General features: G+C 41.0%; 1 protein-coding gene across 2 annotated transcripts in view; it reads right to left on the bottom strand.

Annotated features, from left to right (window-relative positions):
* The window catches only part of NDUFAF6 (NADH:ubiquinone oxidoreductase complex assembly factor 6), a 40,129-nt gene extending 17,557 nt beyond the window's left edge, over window positions 1–22,572 (bottom strand). Inside the window, exons 1-3 of one of the 2 annotated variants that reach the window (XM_052651722.1) lie at window positions 22,376–22,572; window positions 13,538–13,637; window positions 3,513–3,635 (exon numbers count right to left, since the gene is read on the bottom strand). In XM_052651722.1, coding sequence (XP_052507682.1) covers window positions 3,513–3,635; window positions 13,538–13,637; window positions 22,376–22,572 — 420 coding nt within the window. Of the gene's footprint in view, window positions 1–3,512; window positions 3,636–13,537; window positions 13,638–22,350 lie in introns of both variants that reach the window. The other variant, XM_052651723.1, reaches the window with a different exon arrangement.
* Between the last annotated feature and the right edge of the window lie 873 nt (window positions 22,573–23,445).

Raw genomic sequence — 23,445 nt, forward strand, 5'->3', positions numbered from 1 at the left:
AGACTCTAAAAAGGGGGATTCCAGAGCTGGAACAAGGGAGATTCAAGAGGATCCTAAACCATTTTATTGTGCCAGAGAATAGAAAGTGCAAAAAAAAAAAAAAAAAAATAGGCATGTTAGGACATATAAGCCATTTTGAAGGGACTCTCACTGTCCAAATATGGGACTATATGAATACCAAATAATTAAGTACAGTAATGAGGTATAATCTGCCTGCCAATGTAGGAGAAATAAGAGAAGCGGGTTCATTCCCTGGGCCAGAAAGATCCCCTGGAGGAGGAAATGGCAACCCACACCAGTATTCTTGCTTGGGAAATTCTATAGACAGAGGAACTTGGTGGGCCACAGTCCATAGGGTCTCAAAAAGTTGGACACAACTAAAAGAATGAGCATGCATGCAAGCAATGATTTATAAAGTACTGGGAAAAACAAGAAATTCAGGAGTTTATACCAATAGTTAAATAAACACATAATATAGGAGAGTGAGAGCAGCTGCTTATAGTAGTGTGCCAGGTGGTAAATGTGAACAGAGCATTAGAGTCGGGACATTATCATTCTGTAATCATAATAGTAAAGACTGGATAAGAACCATCAGTGAATGTTACGTTTCACAGGAGACTGATGAGGAGCAGGATATTTGCATTGTCTTAAACCTGATTAGCTGCAAGGGAAATTCTAATTATACAGTAGACTACACATTGGGAGAACCAGGCAACATCTTGAATGTTAATGAAAATGAACAATGCAATCAAGGACAGATGGACACAACGTGTCTCCAGATGTGACACCCTGAGAATACATCACCGATGCAGTATTCTGGCCAAGGGCGCATAACCTGAACCATCTGAACAGGAGGAAACATTAGACAAATCCAAAATGAGGAATGTTCTACTACAAAAAAAAAGATGTTATACACTTCCAAAATGTCAGTGTCACAGAAGACAAAGAAAAGCTATGGAAATGTTCCAGATTAAAGCAGGCTAAACAGATATGACTGAAAAATAGCTGACTGGATCCTACACTGGAGGGGAAAAATACATTAATGTATATTATTAGGTCAACTGACAAAATTGGAATATGAGCGGAAAATCAGATGAAAGTTATTTCAAAGTTAAATCTACTAAAGTCAGTAACTGTTCTGGTTAAAGAGAATGTCTGTATTCTTAGGAAATTACTAAGGTAATGAGAAATAAAGGGACATGATGTATGCAACTTATACTCAAATGATTTAAAAAAACTATGTGTGAAAATATACAGAGATCATGCCAGCACACACACACACACACAAGTGAGCACACACAAATAATTAACAAATAGGATAAAATGTTAACAACAGGTAAATATGAGTGAACAACATAGAAGTGTTCTTGCAAGATTTTTAATTTTGTAACCTTCCTGAAATTTTGAAGCTATTTCCAAATAAGGTAAACACTGCTTTTTTGCCAAGTCAACACTAAGTATAATATATTTTCACAAGAAATATAGTAGTGAAACATAAAGTCTCTGGGATATCCTACATTTCAACTGAGACTCTAAGATGTCACTGATATTAATGTAAAGGCTGGCAGGCTCATCAATACACATGCATGGGGCAAAGGATGGAAGTGTGCAGAATGGAGCCCACTTTGCCCGACAGGAACGCAGCAGAAGCTATGAGGGCTGCAAAGAGTTGGTTTGGAAGTGCTCTCAGCATTGCTACAACTGCACAGCAGCACTCCCGCAGGCCTCTCTCCCCAGTGAATCAGCCTGGGATACCTCAGTCACTTCAGTCTTTCTCTCATTTTGTTTTGTACATGTAGGGCAGGGCTTGTTTGATCTTTGTAACCGCACTATCAAGCACCATTCCTGGCACATAAAAGTACTCAGTAGATACTAAACCACCGAAAAGTCAGACTCCTATTTACTCAAGACTGACGCTGTAACAGCTGCAGTTCCTTGACCATAAAACAGAGTTCTGTCTGATTCTGAAGGACATCAGAGATCAAGATAAAAAAACACATACTTATAAGAAGCTGAAAACCTGTTGAATAAAGGTATCAAAACTTTGGAAATAGAAGCCAAATGGAATAAAAATCATGGCTATCATTATTACAAATTATAGGAATTTCATCTATTCTGTGCTCTAAAAGCACCAATGAAACAGCGCAGCAGGAATGTACTCTGTTCCCCTATTTAATCATCTAAAGAACCCGAAGCTCTTTAAGCAATGAATGGAAAGTCTGACTGGACAGTGGCGCAATAAGCACGTGCTCCAGAAGAATGGGGAGAGAAGTAAAAGACACACAGTCAGGACAACCGCTCTGAACACCACCTGCTTCTTTCAAATGTTCATGTTAATCTGCAATACCTGTCATATCAGAGAGCTGGCCAACATTAATCACCAAAATTTAAGCAGCTTTTAAAACTGGACAAATTGGCATACATGTAAACATTCTGTAATTCAGATATGTCTTCTGGCATTTAAGTGAAGCTAAGACAAGATAAATTTATGTTAAATAAATCTCTGATCTTTCAAGTTATTTCCTGACAAAGGCCAGAATCTTTGATACAAGTCTTAGCATAAACTTCTAATGCAGTCAGGTTTGCATATAAAATAAGCAGTTTCTGGATTTTGGAGAAACTTTCCTCTAAACTGAGTCAGCCAGGATGAGGTTCTTGAAGTGGGATGACTAAAGGGAAAGGAGCTTCCCATCCACTTTTCCTTCCCAGTCCCTGATTGGACGGGCCTGGCTCTCCAATTACTGAGGCTCTGTGAAGTCAACCTGAGGCCCCGAAAAGGGGCCTGCCTCCGCTGGGGCGCAGACCTGAGAAGGAGTGCACCAGTTAGGTCTGCCAGAGGCTCCTGGGACAGACATTGTCTTCTGGCACTCACAATATGACAACGGGGGCGCAGATCAATGACAAAAGGAGCCAAAACCCTGTCCTCTGCTGCTAGTTCAATGTATTTTTAAACTGTGTAAGGCTAGTTGTGAACGAGGAGTCCACAGAGCTTTAATGTAAAACTAACTACTAAATACATCTTAGTGTACAAATAACAACCTCGCCCATAGGCTTCCATTCTCAGATACCTAAACTTCATCAACAAAGAGGCAGTTCTATGAAACCAGACAAGGCAGCTTTAGGAATGATAAGAGCACAAAAGATCAATGGATCCACAGTCCAGAGTATGAACTAAAGCACTGGAATCAGGAGCTACTTGGCAGACAGAAGATTCACCTGTCATTCTTTCAAAATTTGTAGGGCTTAAATTCTGCAACCAAACATGTGGAAAACAATTTATAACATAAACAGACCAAATTCCTCTTTCTTCTTTTAATAAACACACTAAAGATGTGTGCAAATTACTTGTTAATGATTTTAAATTCTGTCAAAACTAATATATATCTGAACGTTACATGAGCCCAGGAATATTTTCAGGATAGATTCCCCATTGCCACTCTCCAACTTGTATGTAACGAAAAGTATGCTTAAATAACATTCTTACAAATGGAAAGCAGCTGTTTCTGTTTTACCTTCCACAGTTCAATGGCCACAGGCTGATGTGGTGGATTGTCACCATATATATCATCCACAGTTTTCTTCCAAAACTGCATTCGCATCAGTCCAATTGTCTTCTCAGAGACAGTGTCCTTAATCTACAAACAGGGTTTAAAAACATTAACAACCACACTACTCCGAGTCGCAGAAATCACCATTTATAACCGCAAAATCATATAATTCAGTCTTCTCTGCATTTAATTTTTCCTTGAAGTTATATATCGGTTACACTGTCACCATTATGAGTTACCTAAGTAAAAGCTACAGATTACTTGGTGCTTATTCAAAAATATTCTCAAGGTCTGCATTCAAAAATATGAGCAATTCTTCTAAAAAAGTTATAAGGAAAAACAAAGGAGGGGGGGACATTTTGTTTAGAAGAAATTTAAGAAAGATCAACCAGTCACATATAGACCTATTTGAATCCGGATTTAAAGAGAGAGACAACTAAGAAAATCTGAACACCAGATGTTTAATGATACTAAGGAATTATTTTTAAATTTTTAATGTATAATAATAGTAGTGTTATTTTTTGAAGTGAATTCTTTTAGAGATGCAAATTGAAATATCTGCAGATGTAAAAATTCATCTGAAACTTAACTTCAAAATAACCTGGAGGTGGGGATGATGTGGCTGAGGAGTAAAGATGAAAAATAAGATTGGCCATGAGCAGGTAACAGCTGAATGCGGGTGATGGGGTACATGAGGGTTCACTATATTTCTCTCTCTGTATATGAATATACTTCATTCTATATATGATTGAAATTTTCCAATGAAGTTTTAAAAAAATAAGTGGAAGCAAAGGAAAACAATCCTCACTTGGTTAGTGATAACAAAATTATTTTTTAAGTCTGACGATAAACCTAGGAAATAGAACCAGAGGCTTTTCAGAGGAAGCAGAGCAGGAAATATTATTTATCAAATGTCTACAAGTTCCAGGCCCTGTGCAGGTACTGTACCAGATGTTGCCTGATCACAATCATCAGAACAAACTCACAGGGTCCTTATCAACACATTCATTCTACAAGTACAGAAAGTATGGCTCAAAAAGGTAGACGCTTATCTCATGCACATGGAGAAGACTGTGGCGAGGCTAGGGGCTGACTGCAAAGGGATGCATAGGAGAATCTCTCAGGCTGATGGAATTGTTCTGTATCACGACTCTGATGGTATCTACAGGACTTGAAGCAGTTTTCAAAACCTATAGGTCTATATACCACAACAAGTGAATTTTACTGTGATACATTTAAATAAACTCACTCGTTTATTCACTAACTTTTTAAAAGAAGACTGTTAGACTCTCTCCCTAACTTACTACTGATTAAGAATGGCCTTGTGAAGCTCTGGCAAGAATCATCAATGCATGCTAAATCTAGGAGGAAAATTTATTTCTAACTGAGCTATAACTGACACATAACAGTTTCATTGTTTTAAGTATACAATATGATTTGATATGAGCGTGGTGGGCTACAGCCCATGGGGCCCCAAAGAGTCGGACATGACTGAGCGACTGAACCTACCTATCTACCTACCTATATATTGTGAAAGATCACCAGAGGTGTCATTAATATCTATTATCACTACACAAAATTAGAAATCTGTGTATGTCAAGAGCCTTTAAGATCTGCTCTATTAGCAACTTTCGAATGCATAGTAACAGTGTTAGCTGTGTATTACATGCCCATGCCTTATTTACTTACAGTGGCAAGTTTCTACTTTTTAACCACAATCACTCATCTCAACCATCTCCTAACCCTGCCTCTGGCGACCACTGATCTGTTCTCTGTATCTACAGGCTGGGAAAGTTTTTGTTTGTTTTGCTTTTGCTTTAGATTCCACATATAAGTGAGATCATATGGTACCTGTCTTTGTCAAACTCATTTCATATAGCATGAAGCCCTCAACGACCATCTGTGTTGTCACAAACGGCAAGGTTTCCTTCTTCTTTATGGTAAGTAATAACTCACTGTGTAGATACACCTCATCTTTTTACAAATATATTTACGTATTTATATTTTTGGCTGCACTGGGTCTTCGCTGCTGCCTGCGGGCGTTCCCGAGTTGCAGTGAGATGGGGTGACTCTCTGGCGCAGTGCACAGGCTTCTCACTGCGGTGGCTTCTGTGGTGAAGCGCACGCTCCCAGGTGGCCGGGTTTCAGCAGATGCAGCAGGTGGGCTCGGGGGTCGCCGCGGGCAGGCTCCAGGGAGCTCAGGCTTCAGGAGCTGCAGCTCGTGGGCTCGACAGCCACGGCACATAGGCTTCCGTTGCCCACGCACGTAGAATCTGCCTGGACCAGGGATCGAACCTGCGTCCCCTGCACTGCAGACTCTTATCCATTGTACCACCAGGAAGTCCCGATTAACCATGTTTATCCAGTTATCCACCAACGGACACTTGGGTGGCTTCCATGCCTTGGCTATGGTAAATAATGCCATGATGAACAAGGAGGTGCAACTATTTTTTTCAAGTTAGTGTTTTCATTTCCTTTGGCTAAATACCCAGAAATGGAATTACTAGATTTCGTAGTAGTTCTGATCTTTTGAGGAATCTCATACCGTTTTCCATAGCGGCTGCACCAATTTACACTCCCACCAACAGTGCACAAGGGTTCCATTTACTCCACAGCCTCAACGTTTGTTATTTCTTGTCTTTTTGATGACAGCTATTCTAATAGGTTGGAGAAGGCAATGGCACCCCACTCCAGCACTCTTGCCTGGAAAATCCCATGGATGGAGAAGCCTGGTGGGCTGCAGTCCATGGGGTCGCTAAGAGTCGGACACGACTGAGAGACTTCACTTTCACTTTTCACTTTCATGCATTGGAGAAGGAAATGGCAACCCACTCCAGTGTCCTTGCCTGGAGAATCCCAGGGATGGGGGAGCCTGGTGGGCTGCCGTCTATGGGGTCGCACAGTCGACTGAAGCGACTTAGCAGCATTCTAATAGGTGTGAGGTGACACCTAATTGTGGTTCTGATTTGCACTTCTCTCAAAGTGAGGCTGAGCACATTTTCATGTACCTATTGGCCATATATGAGGTAAATTTTGATGAGGACCATGGTCTTAAAACGCCTCCTCACATTCAACGGGAAAAAAATATTAACATCTTGACCAGTGATCAAAATTGATATCACAGATAAGAGGCACACAGACCTGTCATGCCTCATTGTGATTCCCTGAGAAGGACATACACCATTAAGACAGTTAAGTATTAGATTAAAATTAATTATATTAGATTAATATAATTGTGACAAAAACTCCAAATGAGAAAGATTCAAGATTTTTAAAGGAACAATATGTTTTTTTTACTGTCAGTGTTTAATAGAAGACAAAGAAAAGCTATGGAAATGCTCCAGATAAAAGGAGGCAAAAGAGACATGAAAGCTAAATGTAATATGTGATCTTAAGTTTGGATCCTGTACAGAAGGGTTTAAAGATGCCATAAAAAACATCATTCAATCGTTTGACAAAACTGGAAACCAGAGGTAGATTAAATAAAACTAGTGTGTCTGTCTCAAATTTACTCAGACGGGTAACTGTTATGAAAGAGAATATTCTCGTGCTAATGAAATACAGCTCAAGTTTATGAGTAAAGGGCCATGGTGTAGTCAAGTTACAGTAAAATGATTCATAAAAAGAAACACAGCACATGAATGTGTGTGCATATAGGTGTGTGTGTATAGAGAGAGAGAAAAAGAGAGGGAGAGAGAAAGGAAGGGGGACAGAGAGAAGGGGAACAACTTGATAGAGCGAATGGGGCCAAATATTAACAGAAGGGCGTATCGGTTTTCTCTGCACTATTCTTACTCCTGTGCACATGAAAGTATTTCCAAATTAAAAAAAAAAATGTTTTTAATGGTCTTGGTGCTGAATGGGTCTCTCTCAATGTTTAGTGTTCAGATCCCATGGCATAGGGTCTATTCTAAATACAGCATCAAGAGTAATCCTTTAAAGATGTGGGCACATATATACAATGGAATGTTACTCAGACATAAGAAAGAACGAAATAACGTCATATGCAGCAGCATGGATGAACCCAGAGATTATCAGATTAAGTGAAGTAAGTCAGAAAAGCAAAGAAAATACCATGTGATACCACTTATTTGTGGAATCTAAAATACGACACAAATAAACTTATCTACAAAACTGAAACAGGCGCACAGAGAGAACAGACCTGTTGGTGCCAAGGGGGAAGGATGGACTGGGAATCTGGGACTAGCAGCTGCAAGCGTATCGGATGGACAGACAACAGGGTCCTATCATACAGCACAGGGAACTATATTCAATACCCTATAAAAAACATAATGGAGAAGAAAAAATAAGTTAAAAAAACTTCTTAAAAAGACTAATCATTTCAGGAGGACACTGAGCTCACTTCTCCCCCAGTGAACACATCAAAAATACATCTACATCGCTGAAAACAACCTGGAAACTGGCAGAGAGGCTCTTCTGCAACCAAGGCTATAAAGAAAAATGCACATGGAGCTGGGCAGGAAGGGAGGAACACATGTGAGGTTGGGACCTGGGCCCTTAGCAGGGGACACAGAAGAGGAGCGGAATATCACACACAGGCTCAGGGATCCACCCTGGGAAGATAATCACCCTTCGCTGGTGTGAAAACCAGGGAGACCTACTGGAGGGCTGTGAGAAACAGACACTCTGCACAAGCTTACTTACTCCCAGGACTTGCATCAAGGCTGCAGACGGAAAACTGCCTGCAGCTCTGACCAGCTGCCTGCTCCAGCCCCTCTTGTCCAGCACTGCCCTCCACTAAGGCAAAGGCTATCACTGCGAGGGAGTGTGCACACACTGAGAGAAAAGGAAGCCAGCCTGGACCCGAGCCAGCACGCACGCCACACTGCAGGCTGGAAACTGCCCGGGGTTCTGCGTGGCTTCTGGGACTGTTCCAGCACGCACCCCAGCCCACCCAGCTGCCTGCTGCAGCCCCTCTGGCTCTCCACTAGGGCTGAGGTGCCCTGCCAGAGGGGTCCACACACTGAGAGCTTAGACCAACCCTTAGAGCTTGTGTCTAGGACCCTGAGCTCTGATCACACCCAGACAAGGGGATGACTGCCACTGGAGGAGCCCAGGAAAAGCCCCAGCTTACACCTGGCTTAGCTATGGCCCCTTCATCTTTAGCTCTACCTTCCACCACAGTGGTAGCTGCCAGCACACCCCAAGAGAAGACATGACCTACGCTCAGTTCAGATCCAGCTCTCCCATCAAAATAATTGGGCACAAACAGACTGTATAAGGACAGCCCCACAAAAGGACACCCCTTCAAGACTGGAACAAGTAACCAGTTCACCTAATTTCATACAAAGTTATACAAAATGAAAAGACAAAGGAATATGTTTTAAGCGAAAGAATAAGGGGAAAAAGCTGAGACAAACCCCTGGTGATACAGAGATAAATAATTTACCCCATACTGTTTCACGGTAACAGTAAAAAGAATGCTAACTAAATTTGCAAAAAGAATCCATGAACACACTAAGAATTTAAACAAGGAACCAGAAAATATTAAAAAGAACCAGTCAGAGCTGAAGAACACAATTAAAGAAATGAAAAGTGCACAAGAAGGAACGCACAGCAGACTAGCTGATGGAGAACACAAAAGTGACGGGCAGGGGCAGGGGGAGGGATGAAATCACCCATCAGAACAGCAAAAAGAGAAACAAATGTTAAAAAAAGAGGATAGTTTAAGGGACCTCTAAGACAACATCAAGTGTACTAGCACCCACTTTATAAGGATCCCAGGAGAAGAGGCTGAGAAAAGAGCAGGAAATGTATTTGATAAAATTATGGCTGAAAACTTTTTGAAGTTGAAGGAGACAGATTTCTATAGGAAGCTCAAAGAGCCCCAAACAAGATGAACTCAATGAGACCCACACCAAAATGCATCATAATTAAAACGGCAAAAGTTAAAGAGAATTTAAAGGCAGCAAGAGAAAAACAGAGAGTCAAACACAGGGGAATCCCTGTAAGGCTATCTATCAGCTGATATTTTCTGCAGAAGCTATGAAAGCCAGAAGGGAGTGGCATGATATATTTAAACAGCTGAAAGGAAAAAAACCTACAACCTAGGATACTCTACCCAGAAATGTTATCTTTCAAAACTGAAGGAGATAAAGAACTTCTCAGACAAGCAAAAATTGAGTTTACCAGTAGTAAAGCAACCTTACAAGAAGTATCAAAGGGTCTTTTTCAAGTGGAAAACAAAAGATTATAAGCAAGAATTCATAGAGGAAAAAAAAAAATCCCACTAGTAAAGACAAATCTTACAGTAAAGAAGGTGGATCAACCACTTTCAATAAGCTAGTAGGAAGATTTTTTTAAAAAAATTGTAAAAGCAACCATAACTACAATAAATGGTAAAGAGACAGCCATGCAGATGAAAAGTTTAACAACAAAAACATAAAAATATGAGGGGTGGAAGTCAAAATTGTCTAGAATATGTTTGAACTTAAAAGACTAGTTTAAGTCAAGTAGATATAATTACCATATAAAACATATACAAACCCCAAGGTAACCACAAAATAAAAACCTACGATACACAAAAAACAGTAAGAAAGCAACCCAAACACAGTACAAAAGAAAATTATACAATCACAATGGAAGAAACAAAATGAAGAAGAAATGAACAGAGAAAAATTACAAAAACAACTGGAAAACAAGTAATAAAGTCAGTAAGTCCAGTAAGTCCATACCTATCAATAATTACATTTGCACTACCTACTGATGTGAGAAAATATTTGCAAATGAAAATCCTTTGAGGGGTTAATATCCAAAATTCAAAAGCAGTTCACACAACTTGATATCAAAAGAACAAAGAAAAGACCTAAACAGACACTTTACCAAAGAAGATATACAGATGGCCAAGAGGTCCATGAAAAGGGGCTGAAACATCACTAAGCACCAGGGAAACATCACCCCACATCTGTGGAATGGTTATCATCAAAAATACCACAAATTAAGAAATGCTGGCATGAATGTGGAGAAGAGACAGCTCCAGCGCACTGCTGGTGCAAGCCCTGAGCTGGTCATCGCCTGCTGTCGCATAAAATCCACTTTTCACTGCATGTCACAATCCAACTGAGAAATGGTTTCTTGTACAGATTAAGAGGACACTGCAAAAAAAAACAATTTTTGGATCTGAAGCCAGCTCATGTGGCACACACTTATTGAACTTTTTCACCTTTCCAATTTGCTTCAAATGCCAACAACCACAGAACGGTTGATGTTGAGCTCTTCAGCCATTTCTCGTATAGCTATAAAAAGACCAGCTTCAATGATCCTCTCAGTTGGTGGTTGTCAACTTCTGCCGGCTGGCCACTGTGCTCCTCATCTTCAAGGTTCCTGTCTCCTCTGCAAAACTTTTTGAACCACCACTACACTGTATATTATCAGTTCGGGGCAAATGCATTGTTGATATTGCAAATTGTCTCTGCTGCTTTACAACCCATTTTGAACTCGAATAAGAAAATTGCTCAAATTTGCTTTTTGTCTAACATCATTTCCCTAGTCTGAAATCAATATAAAATAAATAGCAAGTAATAATTAGCAAAATTAAATAAATAAATAAAGTGATAAATGAGCATTAAAATGATGTATAACATAACCACACTTAAGAATGTATTCCAGTATCAAAGAACAAAGTTCAACAATGCAAAATTGCAATTACTTTTGCACCAATATAATAAATCCAAATAAATCAAAACCACTAATTTGAAAAGATATATGCACCCCAGTGTTCACAGCAGCATGATTTACAATAGTCAAGATATGGAAGCAACCTAAGTGACCATCAACAGATAAATGGACAGAGAAGATATGGTTTACATACACACACATATACACACACATACACACACACACACACACACGATGAAATATTACTAAGCCACAAAAAAAAGAATAAAAGTTTGCCATATGCAACAAGAAAGGGCCACAGGGTATGATGATAGTGAAATAAATTAGAGAAAGGCAAATACTGTATGTTACCACTTACATGTAGAATCTAAAAGTTTACACAAATGAATAAACATAACAACGAGGAAAGAAGAGAAACAGACCCACATATATAGAGAATAAAGCAGTGGCTACTAGTGGAGAGAGGGATGAGAAGAGGGCCAAGACAGGGATAGGAGAGTAAGAGCTACAAACTACGATGTATAAAATAAAATACAAGGATATACTATACAACACAGGGAATATAACCAATACTTTATAATAATGTTAAATGGAGTATGACCTATAAAAATATCAAATCGCTATGTTGAACACTTGAAACTAACATAATATTATAAACCAACTGTATTTTACTAAAATAAAATTTTAAAGGGTAATCCTTTTAAAACATGACCAAGAGATGGTCTCTTTCTTTGCTCAGAATCCTCCAGTGGTTTTCCGTCTCACTCAGAGTAAAGCCAAAGGGGCTGCAGTGGTCTCCAAGGCCTTAGCTTTCTGGCCCAGATGCCTCTGACCTGACCTCCCACACCATCCCTCCCTCTCTGCTGTGTCACACTGGCCTTCTTCTCTTTGAATGTGTCAGGCACACATACCTCAGGACCTTTGTATTTGCTGCTACTTTTATCTGGAATACTATTCAGCCACATATTTCACACTCCTTTGCCTCCTTCAAATCTTTGCTCAAATGCTACCTTAGTGAGGTTTTTGCTTACGGAAACCCCTGCTACACCAAACCTTCCCTAACCTCCTTTTCTGTACAGAATTTATTTGCTCCTTGAGTGCAAGGACTTTGCATGTTTTACTCAGTGCTATATAACCCAGTACCTAAAGTAGTGCCTAGCATATTTTGGGCAATACCTGTTGAATGAATGAATGAATGAACCAGTTTGTGTGTGCAAAAACAAACAGTAAGACAGACAGCTGCTGGGAGACGGAAGTCTTGTTGAAGGGGCCACAGGACCAAGGGGCAACCAGGGGCACACTGCCTGGAGTGCAGGAGCGAAAACGCCTACATAATTGATTCATTCAATTGAAAAAAAAGCAGCAAGACATCTTATAAGATGACAGAGAATTAGGGAAAATATGGAGGATTTATCTATTAAAAACAGAATTTTTCATTATTTTAAAGTTATAATGGAAGATCACAATGGAGATTATTTTTAAACTGTGACTGACTTAAGATGCTAAAGTGTAGTTTATACCTGAAAAAGGATAAAGTGAAAAAACATAGAACCATGACTTCTAGAAATACACCGAGGACCAACAGCCGGACCAAATTACTCTGCAGATTCATCAAGTCTAAGCTTCGTCATGCCTCAGTGCTACAATCACATCCTTTCATTCGTTCCTAGCTCACCTCCTATCACATTCACCGGAGAGGCTGCGTCAAAACTTGCCACACTCTTCAAGACCCCCAACCCTCCCATGCTCTCTCACTCTCAATATCTGATCTCGCCATTTAATTTACAGAGAAAATTAAGGCCATTCTATCTCAACTCCCTCAATGACACGCCTCTCCATTTCAATTTATCTTATACCTCAGCACATATTCTTTCCATTCTAATAAAAGGAAGACTCTCTCCTTCCTTTGTTACTCTTCAGACAAGAGTCAGTATAAGATTTGAGTTTGCTATAGTTACTTCAATTTCCATTTCCCTTTAAAGTTAAAAACTCATTTCAAAAAGTGCTCTGAAGAACTGCTATATACATGCAAATTATGCAAATATTGTAGAGAATAAGCAGTAATACTCCGATTAACCTATTCAATTAATAGACAAAAGTGCAACGTTACTTGCATAGTTTAAAATATCCTTAGAAAAAGAAATTCCAGAATGGTTTCTTTCCAGAAACATTAAGTTCATTAGCTACCTTTATTTTTGGAATTGAATTGCTAAGCAGGAGAAAGAAGTCTGCAGCAGAGACCTTAAGCATGTCCAACATATAAGTTACAACTACAGTTCATTATTATTCAGCATTAAACACATGATATCACAAGTTTTTGCAAATAATTCATAAGGTATTTTAATACCAGCCTGAGCCAGTTCCACATTGAAGGCTCTCAGTGCAAAAGCAGAGCTTCTGGATTCGGCAGGGAGTAACAGGGAACATAAATAGCCTTCATAATCTCGTTTCCTATAACAAAAAGCAAAAGAAGGTAATTAGTTTTCACTTTCCAAGTTGCACACAAAAAATACTGACCAAAATGAACTGGAAACATGGCTTCAATTCAAAATAGGCCTTAAGTTTCTTATATGTTTCTCTACAATTACAAAAAAAAATGTATCTGCCTCCAATTCCAGAGCAGTTAAAATAATCAATCTCTATTAATTTATTTTGACATATAATATACATAATTTTAACTATTTCAGAATCACTTTGGTTTAGTAATAAGAATTCAAATGAGCTACAGATACAGAAATCTAGAAAACAGTTCCAATAAGTCCTGGTATGAATACTCATACATTTATATATGGGTAAGACATAAGACAGAGAACACGGGCGCAGTCGCAGAGAGTGTGCCCATGTCTCTGCACACACACTCACTCGCGGTTCCCTATAGCAGCTGTTGAGAAAGCCTAGAAACAATGACATTCGCCCCTCCACCCCATAACAGACACCTAGACGTTGATCTCTCCACTGCAAGAAACGTAGGCTCCTTGAAGCAATGACTGACTCCGGGACTGGAGCACAGAAAACACAAGATAAGCCTGGAACATCTTCTTGAGTGGCAAGTAAACAGACATTCAAAGAATGGAGGGCCCTGTCAGAAGCCAGAGACACTGGCTTGATGAAGTTCGCACTGGCCAAGTGGGGCACCGTTTGAGCAACAAAAAAACACTGAGAGTAAAGACTGCAACAGGACCCCATGAGCCCTGACTAACATACACGAATAAGTAAACAAACACAAAGAGATGGAAAACCTTGACAACCAGTACATGTAAACTGATAAATCTAGAACACATGGTTGAATTTTTTTAACATCACCATTTGAGAGCTCTTAACTACCAAGGTAGTTAAGAAAAGAAATGCAAAAAAGCAAAATGGCTGTCTGGGGAGGCCTTACAAATAGCTGAGAAAAGAAGAGAAGCAAAAAGCAAAGGAGGAAAGGAAAGATATAAGCATCTGAATGCAGAGTTCCAAAGAATAGCAAGAAGAGATAAGAAAGCCTTCTTCAGCAATCAATGCAAAGAAATAGAGGAAAACAACAGAATGGGAAAGACTAGAGATCTCTTCAAGAAAATCAGAGATACCAAGGGAACATTTCATGCAAAGATGGGCTTGATAAAGGACAGAAATGGTATGGACCTAACAGAAGTAGAAGATATGAAGAAGCGGTGGCAAGAATACATGGAAGAACTGTACAAAAAAGATCTTCAAGACCCAGATAATCATGATGGTGTGATCACTCACCTAGAGCCAGACATCTTGGAATGTGAAGTCAAGTGGGCCTAAGAAAGTATCACTAGGAACAAAGCTAGTGGAGGTGATGGAATTCCAGTTGAGCTGTTTCAAATCCTGAAAGATGATGCTATGAAAGTGCTGCACTCAATATGCCAGCAAATTTGGAAAACTCAGCAGTGGCCACAGGACTGGAAAAGGTCAGTTTTCATTCCAATCCCAAAGAAAGGCAATGCCAAAGAATGCTCAAACTACCGCACAATTGCACTCATCTCACACCCTAGTAAAGTAATGCTCAAAATTCTCCAAGTCAGGCTTCAGCAATACATGAACTGTGAACTTCCAGATGTTCAAGCTGATTTTAGAAAAGGCAGAGGAACCAGAGATCAAATTGCCAACATCCGTCAGATCATGGAAAAAGCAAGAGAGTTCCAGAAAAACATCTATTTCTGCTTTATTGACTATGCCAAAGCCTTTGACTGGGTATATCACAATAAACTGTGGAAAATTCTGAGAGAGATGGAAATACCAGACCACCTGATCTGCCTCTTGAGAAACCTGTATGCAGGTCAGGAAGCAACAGTTAGAACTGGACATGGAACAACAGACTGGTTCCAAATAGGAAAAGGAGTACGTCAAGGCTGTATATTGTCACCCTGCTTATTTAACTTATATGCAGAGTACATCATGAGAAACGCTGGGCTGGAAGAAGCACAAGCTGGAATCAAGATTGCCGGGAGAAATATCAAGAACCTCAGATATGCAGATGACACCACCCTAATGACAGAAAGTGAAGAACTAAAAAGCCTCTTGATGAAAGTGAAAGAGAGCGAAAAAGTTGGCTTAAAGCTCAACATTCAGAAAACAAATATCATGGCATCTGGTCCCATCACTTCATGGCAAATAGATGGGGAAACAGTGGAAACAGTGTCAGACTTTATTTTTGGGGGCTCCAAAATCACTGCAGATGGTGATTGCAGCCATGAAATTAAAAGACGCTTACGCCTTGGAAGAAAAGTTATGACCAACCTAGATAGCATATTCAAAAGCAGAGACATTGCCAACAAAGGTCCATCTAGTCAAGGCTATGGTTTTCCCAGGGGTCATGTATGGATATGAGAGTTGGACTGTGAAGAAAGCTGAGCGCTGAAGAATTGATGCTTTTGAATTGTGGTGTTGGAGAAGACTCTTGAGAGTCCCTTGGACTGCAAGGAGATCCAACCAGTCCATTCTGAAGGAGATCAGCCCTGGGATTTCTTTGGAAGGAATGATGCTGAAGCTGAAACTCCAGTACTTTGGCCACCTCATGCGAAGAGTTAACTCATTGGAAAAGACTCTGATGCTGGGAGGGATTGGGGGCAGGAGGAAAAGGGTACGACAGAGGACGAGATGGCTGGATGGCATCACCAACTTGATAGACATGATTCTGTGTGAACTCCAGGAGTTGGTGATGGACAGGGAGGCCTGGCGTGCTGCAATTCATGAGGTCGCAATGAGTCGGACACGACTGAGTGACTAAACTGAACTGAAAGTATCTCCTCACCAAATAAGTGCTATTTACTAACTTTACTTATTAATTAAATTTAGAAGGCAGAAACCTTGAAAGACACCCTCTGAACCAAGTAACAGAAAGTTCACCCCACAGTCATAGGAGAAATCAACATGCTGTGCTTCCTGATAAGATACTGAGAAAACCACAGAGTGATTTCTGCAATATTCTTGCAAAAACTGTATACACCCAAATTGAGAGAACCTGGCCGATTCTCCTAAAAAAAAAATATTAAGTTCATGGAAGAGGAGAAACTGTTCCAGATTAGAGAAGACTAAAGACTTTTGACAACTAAATGTAGCACAGAATCCTGGATGCATGAAAGTCATAACAGAATAGGAAAAGTTGAACAGAGTCTGGACTAGGTGGTAATATTGGATCAACTTTAATATCTTGATTTTGATGGCTGTACAATGATAATATGGGAGAGAATCCTTGTGTATTAAGAAATACACACCAATAAATAATAAGGGAGGTAATGGGTCATCTACATCTTATTCTCAAGTGGTTCAAAACGTCAACAGTGAGGGAACGGCAGTGAAAAGTGTATTGGAGTTCTGTGTGCTGTTTCTCTAATTTTTATGTGAATTTGAAATTACTTTAAACTGAAAAGTTAAAAAAAAAATAGTCCTTACTAGATTCATTCTAGGACGATGTAAGTATAAAGTACTAGACTGCCTACTGACAAAGCTCCTTTCATTGTAACACACTGGAACCTTACTCTAACAGTATTTCCGATCAAAACAATACTCAATATTAAATGGGTCCAACATCATTCCACGGAGTTTAGGTTCTGAAACTCGGACTACTCCCGCTTTTCAACTGGTTCACATTTTGCTGTGTGGCTAACAGAGAACTTAAACTTCACAATCCCTGCCCAACTTCCACTCATGAATAGTAGCAACCTAGCTATCACAAGACAGCGCTACTAAAAAATCTCACCAGTCGCAGTTTCAGCTATAATACGGAGGGTTCAGACAAAGCAGCTTTACAGCTTACACTTTTAAATATATATAGATGTAAATATTTTGAAATTTTATTATAAGAAGTCTGTAAATGTCAAAAGTGTTTAAAACACCTGAAAGTTAATATGGAACAGTGAGAAAATACTGAATAGGAATCAAAACTACAATCTTAATTTCCATCATTCAACTAGTTATTGACAGAAATGGTATCAGTCATGTCTATTTCCTAACTTATAAAATGAAGCTTGATAACCTACCTGTTTCATATCTCCTAAAAAATAACCTATATGTGAAGTATTTTCAAGCTTCTTACAGGAAAATGAAAAATAAAAGGATGACATAACAGAACTATAACAGTGCTTGGGAAATAAAGATATTCTACACAGCTAAGGCTTTGCCCTGTTAATAACTTTTTTTTAATATTTTGGTTGGAGATTTTTCTAAACAATATTACCCACTTCTTCACATTAAATATACTGACTATTGATCCATTTCTTCACCAATCAGGATCATTGTTATAAACATAGATTACTAGTATACAGGTATATCCTGTAAGTGGCAAACCAAGGTCCAGTTACCTCAGAACTGTAACAGATAGTGAGAAATCCTGTACTATGATAGCTTTATACAGCAACAGGGTCAATAACTCTCCATTTATTCATTCAAACATTCATTCAGTGCCTACAACGTGCTAAGCACTGTGCTAGACACTGAAGACAGCACAGACTTCAATCCAGCAGGGAGAGACAGACATGAGAAACAAGCATATCTAGTGCTAAGACTGCTATGCTGATTCCAATGACCTGTGCGGCTTAAGCACAAAGGAAGAAGAGGTTCCTCAGTGAGGCTGGAGCACTTCCAGATATCACCAGTAGCAACCTCATCTCCTTATTAGAGCGTTAACTCCCAGGTCTAGGGTCTTCCCAGGTGGTGCTAGTGGTAAAGAACACGCCTGCCAATGCAGAAGACAAAAGATGCAGGTTCCATCCCTGGGTTGGGAAGATCCCCTGGAGGAGGGCATGGCACCCCACACGAGTATTCTTGGCTGGAGAATCCCACCATCAGAGAAGCCTGGCGGGCTACAGTCCAAAGGGTCACAAAAGAGTCAGACAGGACTGAACTGACTTACCACACACGCAAGGCCTAAGGAACTGTTTCTCAAAACCAGACCCCAAGAAGCCTACATATAATAAATCAGGTTTGAGATTTTCCCAAGAACCTTGATTCCTACAAGAACCCCGCGGGCTAACCTGAAGTTATACGGTATCTTTTCTGATATTTGGAAGCTTTGCATAAGACACATGTCCAAAACAATCCTGCACACACAATTTCAAAGTCCAATTCTTGTAAAGATTAATGGACAATTAGAAGCTAAAAGTTCTCAACTTCTGTTCAAGTTTCATTTTGTTTAACTTCTAGTCCTCTGTTCAAGTGTCATTATGTGCCTAAATTTTTACACCCATCATGTAAGTTAATCCTTACAACCACCTTATAAAGTGGAAGTATAAATCTACAAATGAGGAAATAGGTGAATCTTAGTTAAGTTTCCCAAGTGACACAACTAGCATTAATAAACTCAGATAAGGTTTGCCTGCTTTATATCACTAGAGTCAACCGCCTCCATTCCACTTAATTACCAATATGGACAGATTAAGCGTCTCCCCATTTGTAAATATATATTTGGGAAAAGCTGTTATGTGATATCCACAGACTATTACTAGAAGGACATATACTAGAAGGAAATCTGTAAGAGCGACTCAACCCTGGATATTAGTTAGAGGACACTACTGGTGTCAAAGAAAAACTGCACTGAACAAGCAAATGTAGATGGTATACATTTTGGCAACCTAAACCGTTTATTATCAAAAAGTGGTCATTTTAAACTATATGAAAATGAATATAACTTTTTTGGCTTTTATAATTTGTAATGGCCTGATTTCCACTAATGCTACCTTGTCTCTCCAAAAGTAATCAACAAGTAAACAAGGGGGATAGGTACACTATTTTTAAAAGCGATTAAAAACAAAACACTGAAATGCATGGGAATTCTGTCATTATACTACATTTTGCTACAATGGAATTCAAAAAAATTGGATTTACTAGCCCAATCAAATCCAGGGTGGTTAACTACTCTAGCACTTCTCAGAAGCCCTTGAGACCAGATATTTTGAGACTTTCTGCCGCTCTTATTAATCAAAGGCAGCAGAGTAGGGGGTGGGGGGGTGTACTTTAAACCATTCATCCCTGAAGTCAGACCTGGAATCCAAGACAGGCCCCTTCCGAGATGTATCAACCTGATACATCCAATTCACTCCTCTGTGCTAGGCCTTGCACGTGTTACCTGAACAAAATCATCATTAAGCCTCTGACTTTATGAAGCTTAGATTCCACTGAACTCGGGTAAATCCCCTGAATTCTCTCTAAATCTTTGTTTCCATATCTGCTAGATAATAGTTTATACTGTACTCACTGTGCCCCTGCTTTGTGCCAGACATTGTTCTAAGTGCTTTAATTCATAAAACTTGGAGTATACAACTGTCCGTCATACTTTGTGGAGAAGATTACATAAATTACTTGTAAACTAATACTTTGCATAATGCCTGACCGACACACAGGAAGAACTCAAAGTTCAGTTCAGTTCAGTCGCACAGTCCTGTCCGACTCTTTGCGACCCCATGAATCGCAGCACACCAGGCCTCCCTGTCCATCACCATCTCCCGGAGTTCACTCAGACTCACGTCCATCGAGTCCATGATGCCGTCCAGCCATCTCATCCTCAGTCATCCCCTTCTCCTCCTGCCCCCAATCCCTCCCAGCATCATTTCCAATGAGTAAACTCTTCACATGAGGTGGCCAAAGTACTGGAGCTTCAGCTTAGCATCATTCCTTCCAAAGAAATCCCAGGACTGATCTCCTTCAGAATGGACTGGTTGGATCTCCTTGCAGTCTGAGGGACTCTCAATTCTTCGGCACTCAGCTTTCTTCACAGTCCAATTCTCACATCCATACATGACCACAGGAAAAACCATAGCCTTGACTAGACAGACTTTAGTCGGCAAAGTAATGTCTCTGCTTTTGAATATACTATCTAGGTTGGTCATAACTTTTCTTCCAAGGAGTAAGCGTCTTTTCATTTCATGGCTGCAGTCACCATCCCCAGTGATTTTGGAGCCCCAAAAAATAAAGTTTGACACTGTTTCCACTGTTTCCCCATCTATTTGCCATGAAGTGATGGGACCAGATGCCATGATCTTCGTTTTCTGAATGTTGAGCTTTGAGCCAACTTTTTTGCTCTCCTCTTTCACTTTTATCAAGAGGCTTTTGAGTTCCTCTTCACTTTCTGCCATAAAGGTGGTGTCATCTGCATATCTGAGGTGATTGATATTTCTCCTGGCAATCTTGATTCCAGCTTGTATTTCTTCCAGTCCAGCCTTTCTCATGATGTAAGTTTCTGCATGTAAGTTACATAAGCAGGGTGACAATATACAGCCTTTGCGTACTCCTTTTCCTATTTGGAACCAGTCTGTTGTTCCATGTCCAGTTCTAACTGTTGCTTCCTGACCCACATAGAGATTTCTCAAGAGGCAGGTCAGGTGGTCTGGTATTCCCATATCTCAGAATTTTCCAGTTTATTGCGATCCACACAATCAAAGGCTTTGGCACAGTCAGTAAAGCAGAAATAGATGTTTTTCTGGAACTCTCTTGCTTTTTCCATGATCCAACGGATGTTGGCAATTTGATCTCTGGTTCCTCTGCCTTTTCTAAAATCAGCTTGAACATCAGGGAGTTCACGGTTCACATATTGCTGAAGCCTGACTTGGAGAATTTTGAGCATTACTTTACTAGGGTGTGAGATGAGTGCAATTGTGCAGTAGTTTGAGCATTCTTTGGCATTGCCTTTCTTTGGGATTGGAATGAAAACTGACCTTTTCCAGTCCTGTGGCCACTGCTGAGTTTTCCAAATTTGCTGGCATATTGAGTGCAGCACTTTCACAGCATCATCTTTCAGGATTTGAAACAGCTCAACTGGAATTCCATCACCTCCACTAGCTTTGTTCATAGTGATGCTTTCTTAGGCCCACTTGACTTCACATTCCAAGATGTCTGGCTCTAGATTAGTGATCACATTATCATGATTATCTGGGTCTTGAAGATCTTTTTTGTACAGTTCTTTCGTGTATTCTTGCCACCTCTTCTTAATATCTTCTGCTTCTGTCAGGTCCATACCATTTCTGTCCTTTATCGAGCCCATCTTTGTATGAAATGTTCCCTTGGTATTTCTGATTTTCTTGAAGAGATCTTTAGTCTTTCCCATTCTGTTGTTTTCCTCTATTTCTTTGCATTGATCGCTGAAGAAGGCTTTCTTATCTCTTCTTGCTATTCTTTGGAACTCTGCATTCAGATGCCTATATCTTTCCTTTTCTCCTTTACTGAACTCAAAGTTAGCCACTGCTTACTTAAAATTAACTACTAGTCATCTTTCATATTTATAAGCAACTACTCATATAAAATGGACTTCCCTGGTGGCTCAGACGATAAAGCGTCTGCCTACAATGCGGAAGACCCGGGTTCAATTCCTGGGTCACGAAGATCTCCTGGAGAAGGAAATGGCAACCTACTCCAGTATTCTTGCCTGGAGAATCCCATGGACGAAGGAGCCTGGTAGGCTACAGTCCATGGGGTCGCAAAGAGTCGGGCACGACTGAGCGACTTCACCTTCACTCATGTAAAAAGCTTAACGTTAAGAGTCAAGCAACATGACAGACGAAGGAATTTTGCCACAATTTGGGGAGCGATGTGAAAGCTCCTGTGGCTTCACTCCCACCGCACACCCGGGGCTGACCCCAGGGCACACGCGTTGGAATGCCAAGAGGCAGGTCGGCCCCGAGGCCCGCCGCGCCCACCAGGGTCCCTTCCGGCCTTGCTCCCCGACCTCGAGGCAGGCCGGGCTCTCTCACCGCAGCAGCTCCAAGCAATAGCGGTCAGTTCCCGAAGCGCCAAGTCCACTACCCGCGGCCACGCTCCTCCCGGACGCCACGGGCTCCGAAAGCCGCCGTGCGCGCGCCCACAGGCCCCGGGGTGGTCGGCGGCGACAAAAGCCGGGGACGCCGAGCCGCAGCGGTCCCCATGCCGAGCCCAAAGTGGAGGCCGCCATGACACCGACGCCGCGTGCCCTTCGACCCCGCGTTCTCGGCGCACGGCTACGCTCGGCCACACCCCCGGCAGGTCAAGCCGCGCACGGCGCGGCGGCGGGAAGGCGACCTCTGGACGCCGCTCGGAGAAGCCAGGTGTCGCTGTGGTCCGCCGCTGTGGTCCTCTGCCGCGCTCCTCACAGAAAGCCCCGCCTGAGTCCCAGGGATTCCGCCCAGGCTCTCCCCTTCCCTTCCAGGCCCTCCTGAAGATGTGTTTATCGAGATAGGAGAGTGGAGAATAATTTGACAGTTTACTAGCTTGATTTATAACTTTTAAACAATTATTCATCTGGCATGTGAGCCTCCGCAGGCCGGTCAAATGTTACGGTTGAGTCTAGTTGCCAGGACCCGAGACCGGCAAGCTGGTCCAAGCTGCTTACATCTGGATCCAGGCTGCTTACAGCTGGATCCAAGCTGCTTACAGCTGGATCCAAATAACACCTCCTGCGTCCGGGTTTGACCGGACGTTTCCTGCTGCCGCCACACTCTTCAGTTTAGTTCAGTCGCTCAGTTAGTGTCCGACTCTTTGTGACCCCATGGACTGCAGCACGCCAGGCCTCCCTGTCCATCACCATCTCCCCGGAGCTTGTTCAGACTCGTGTCCATTGAGACTGTGATGCCATCCAACCATCTCATCCTCTGTCGTCCTCTTCTCCTCCTTCCCTAATTCTTCCCCAGCATCAGGGTCTTTTCCAATGAGTCCTCTCTTCGCATCAGGTGGCTAAAGTATTGGAGCTTCGGTTTCAGCATCAGTCCTTCCAGTGAATATTCAGGACTGATTTTCTTTAGGATTGACTGGTTGGATCTCCTTTCAGTCCAAGGGACTCTCAGGAGTC

Source organism: Budorcas taxicolor, chromosome 14, assembly GCF_023091745.1.
Source record: "Budorcas taxicolor isolate Tak-1 chromosome 14, Takin1.1, whole genome shotgun sequence".
In the NCBI taxonomy this organism is placed as follows: Eukaryota; Metazoa; Chordata; class Mammalia; order Artiodactyla; family Bovidae; genus Budorcas; species Budorcas taxicolor.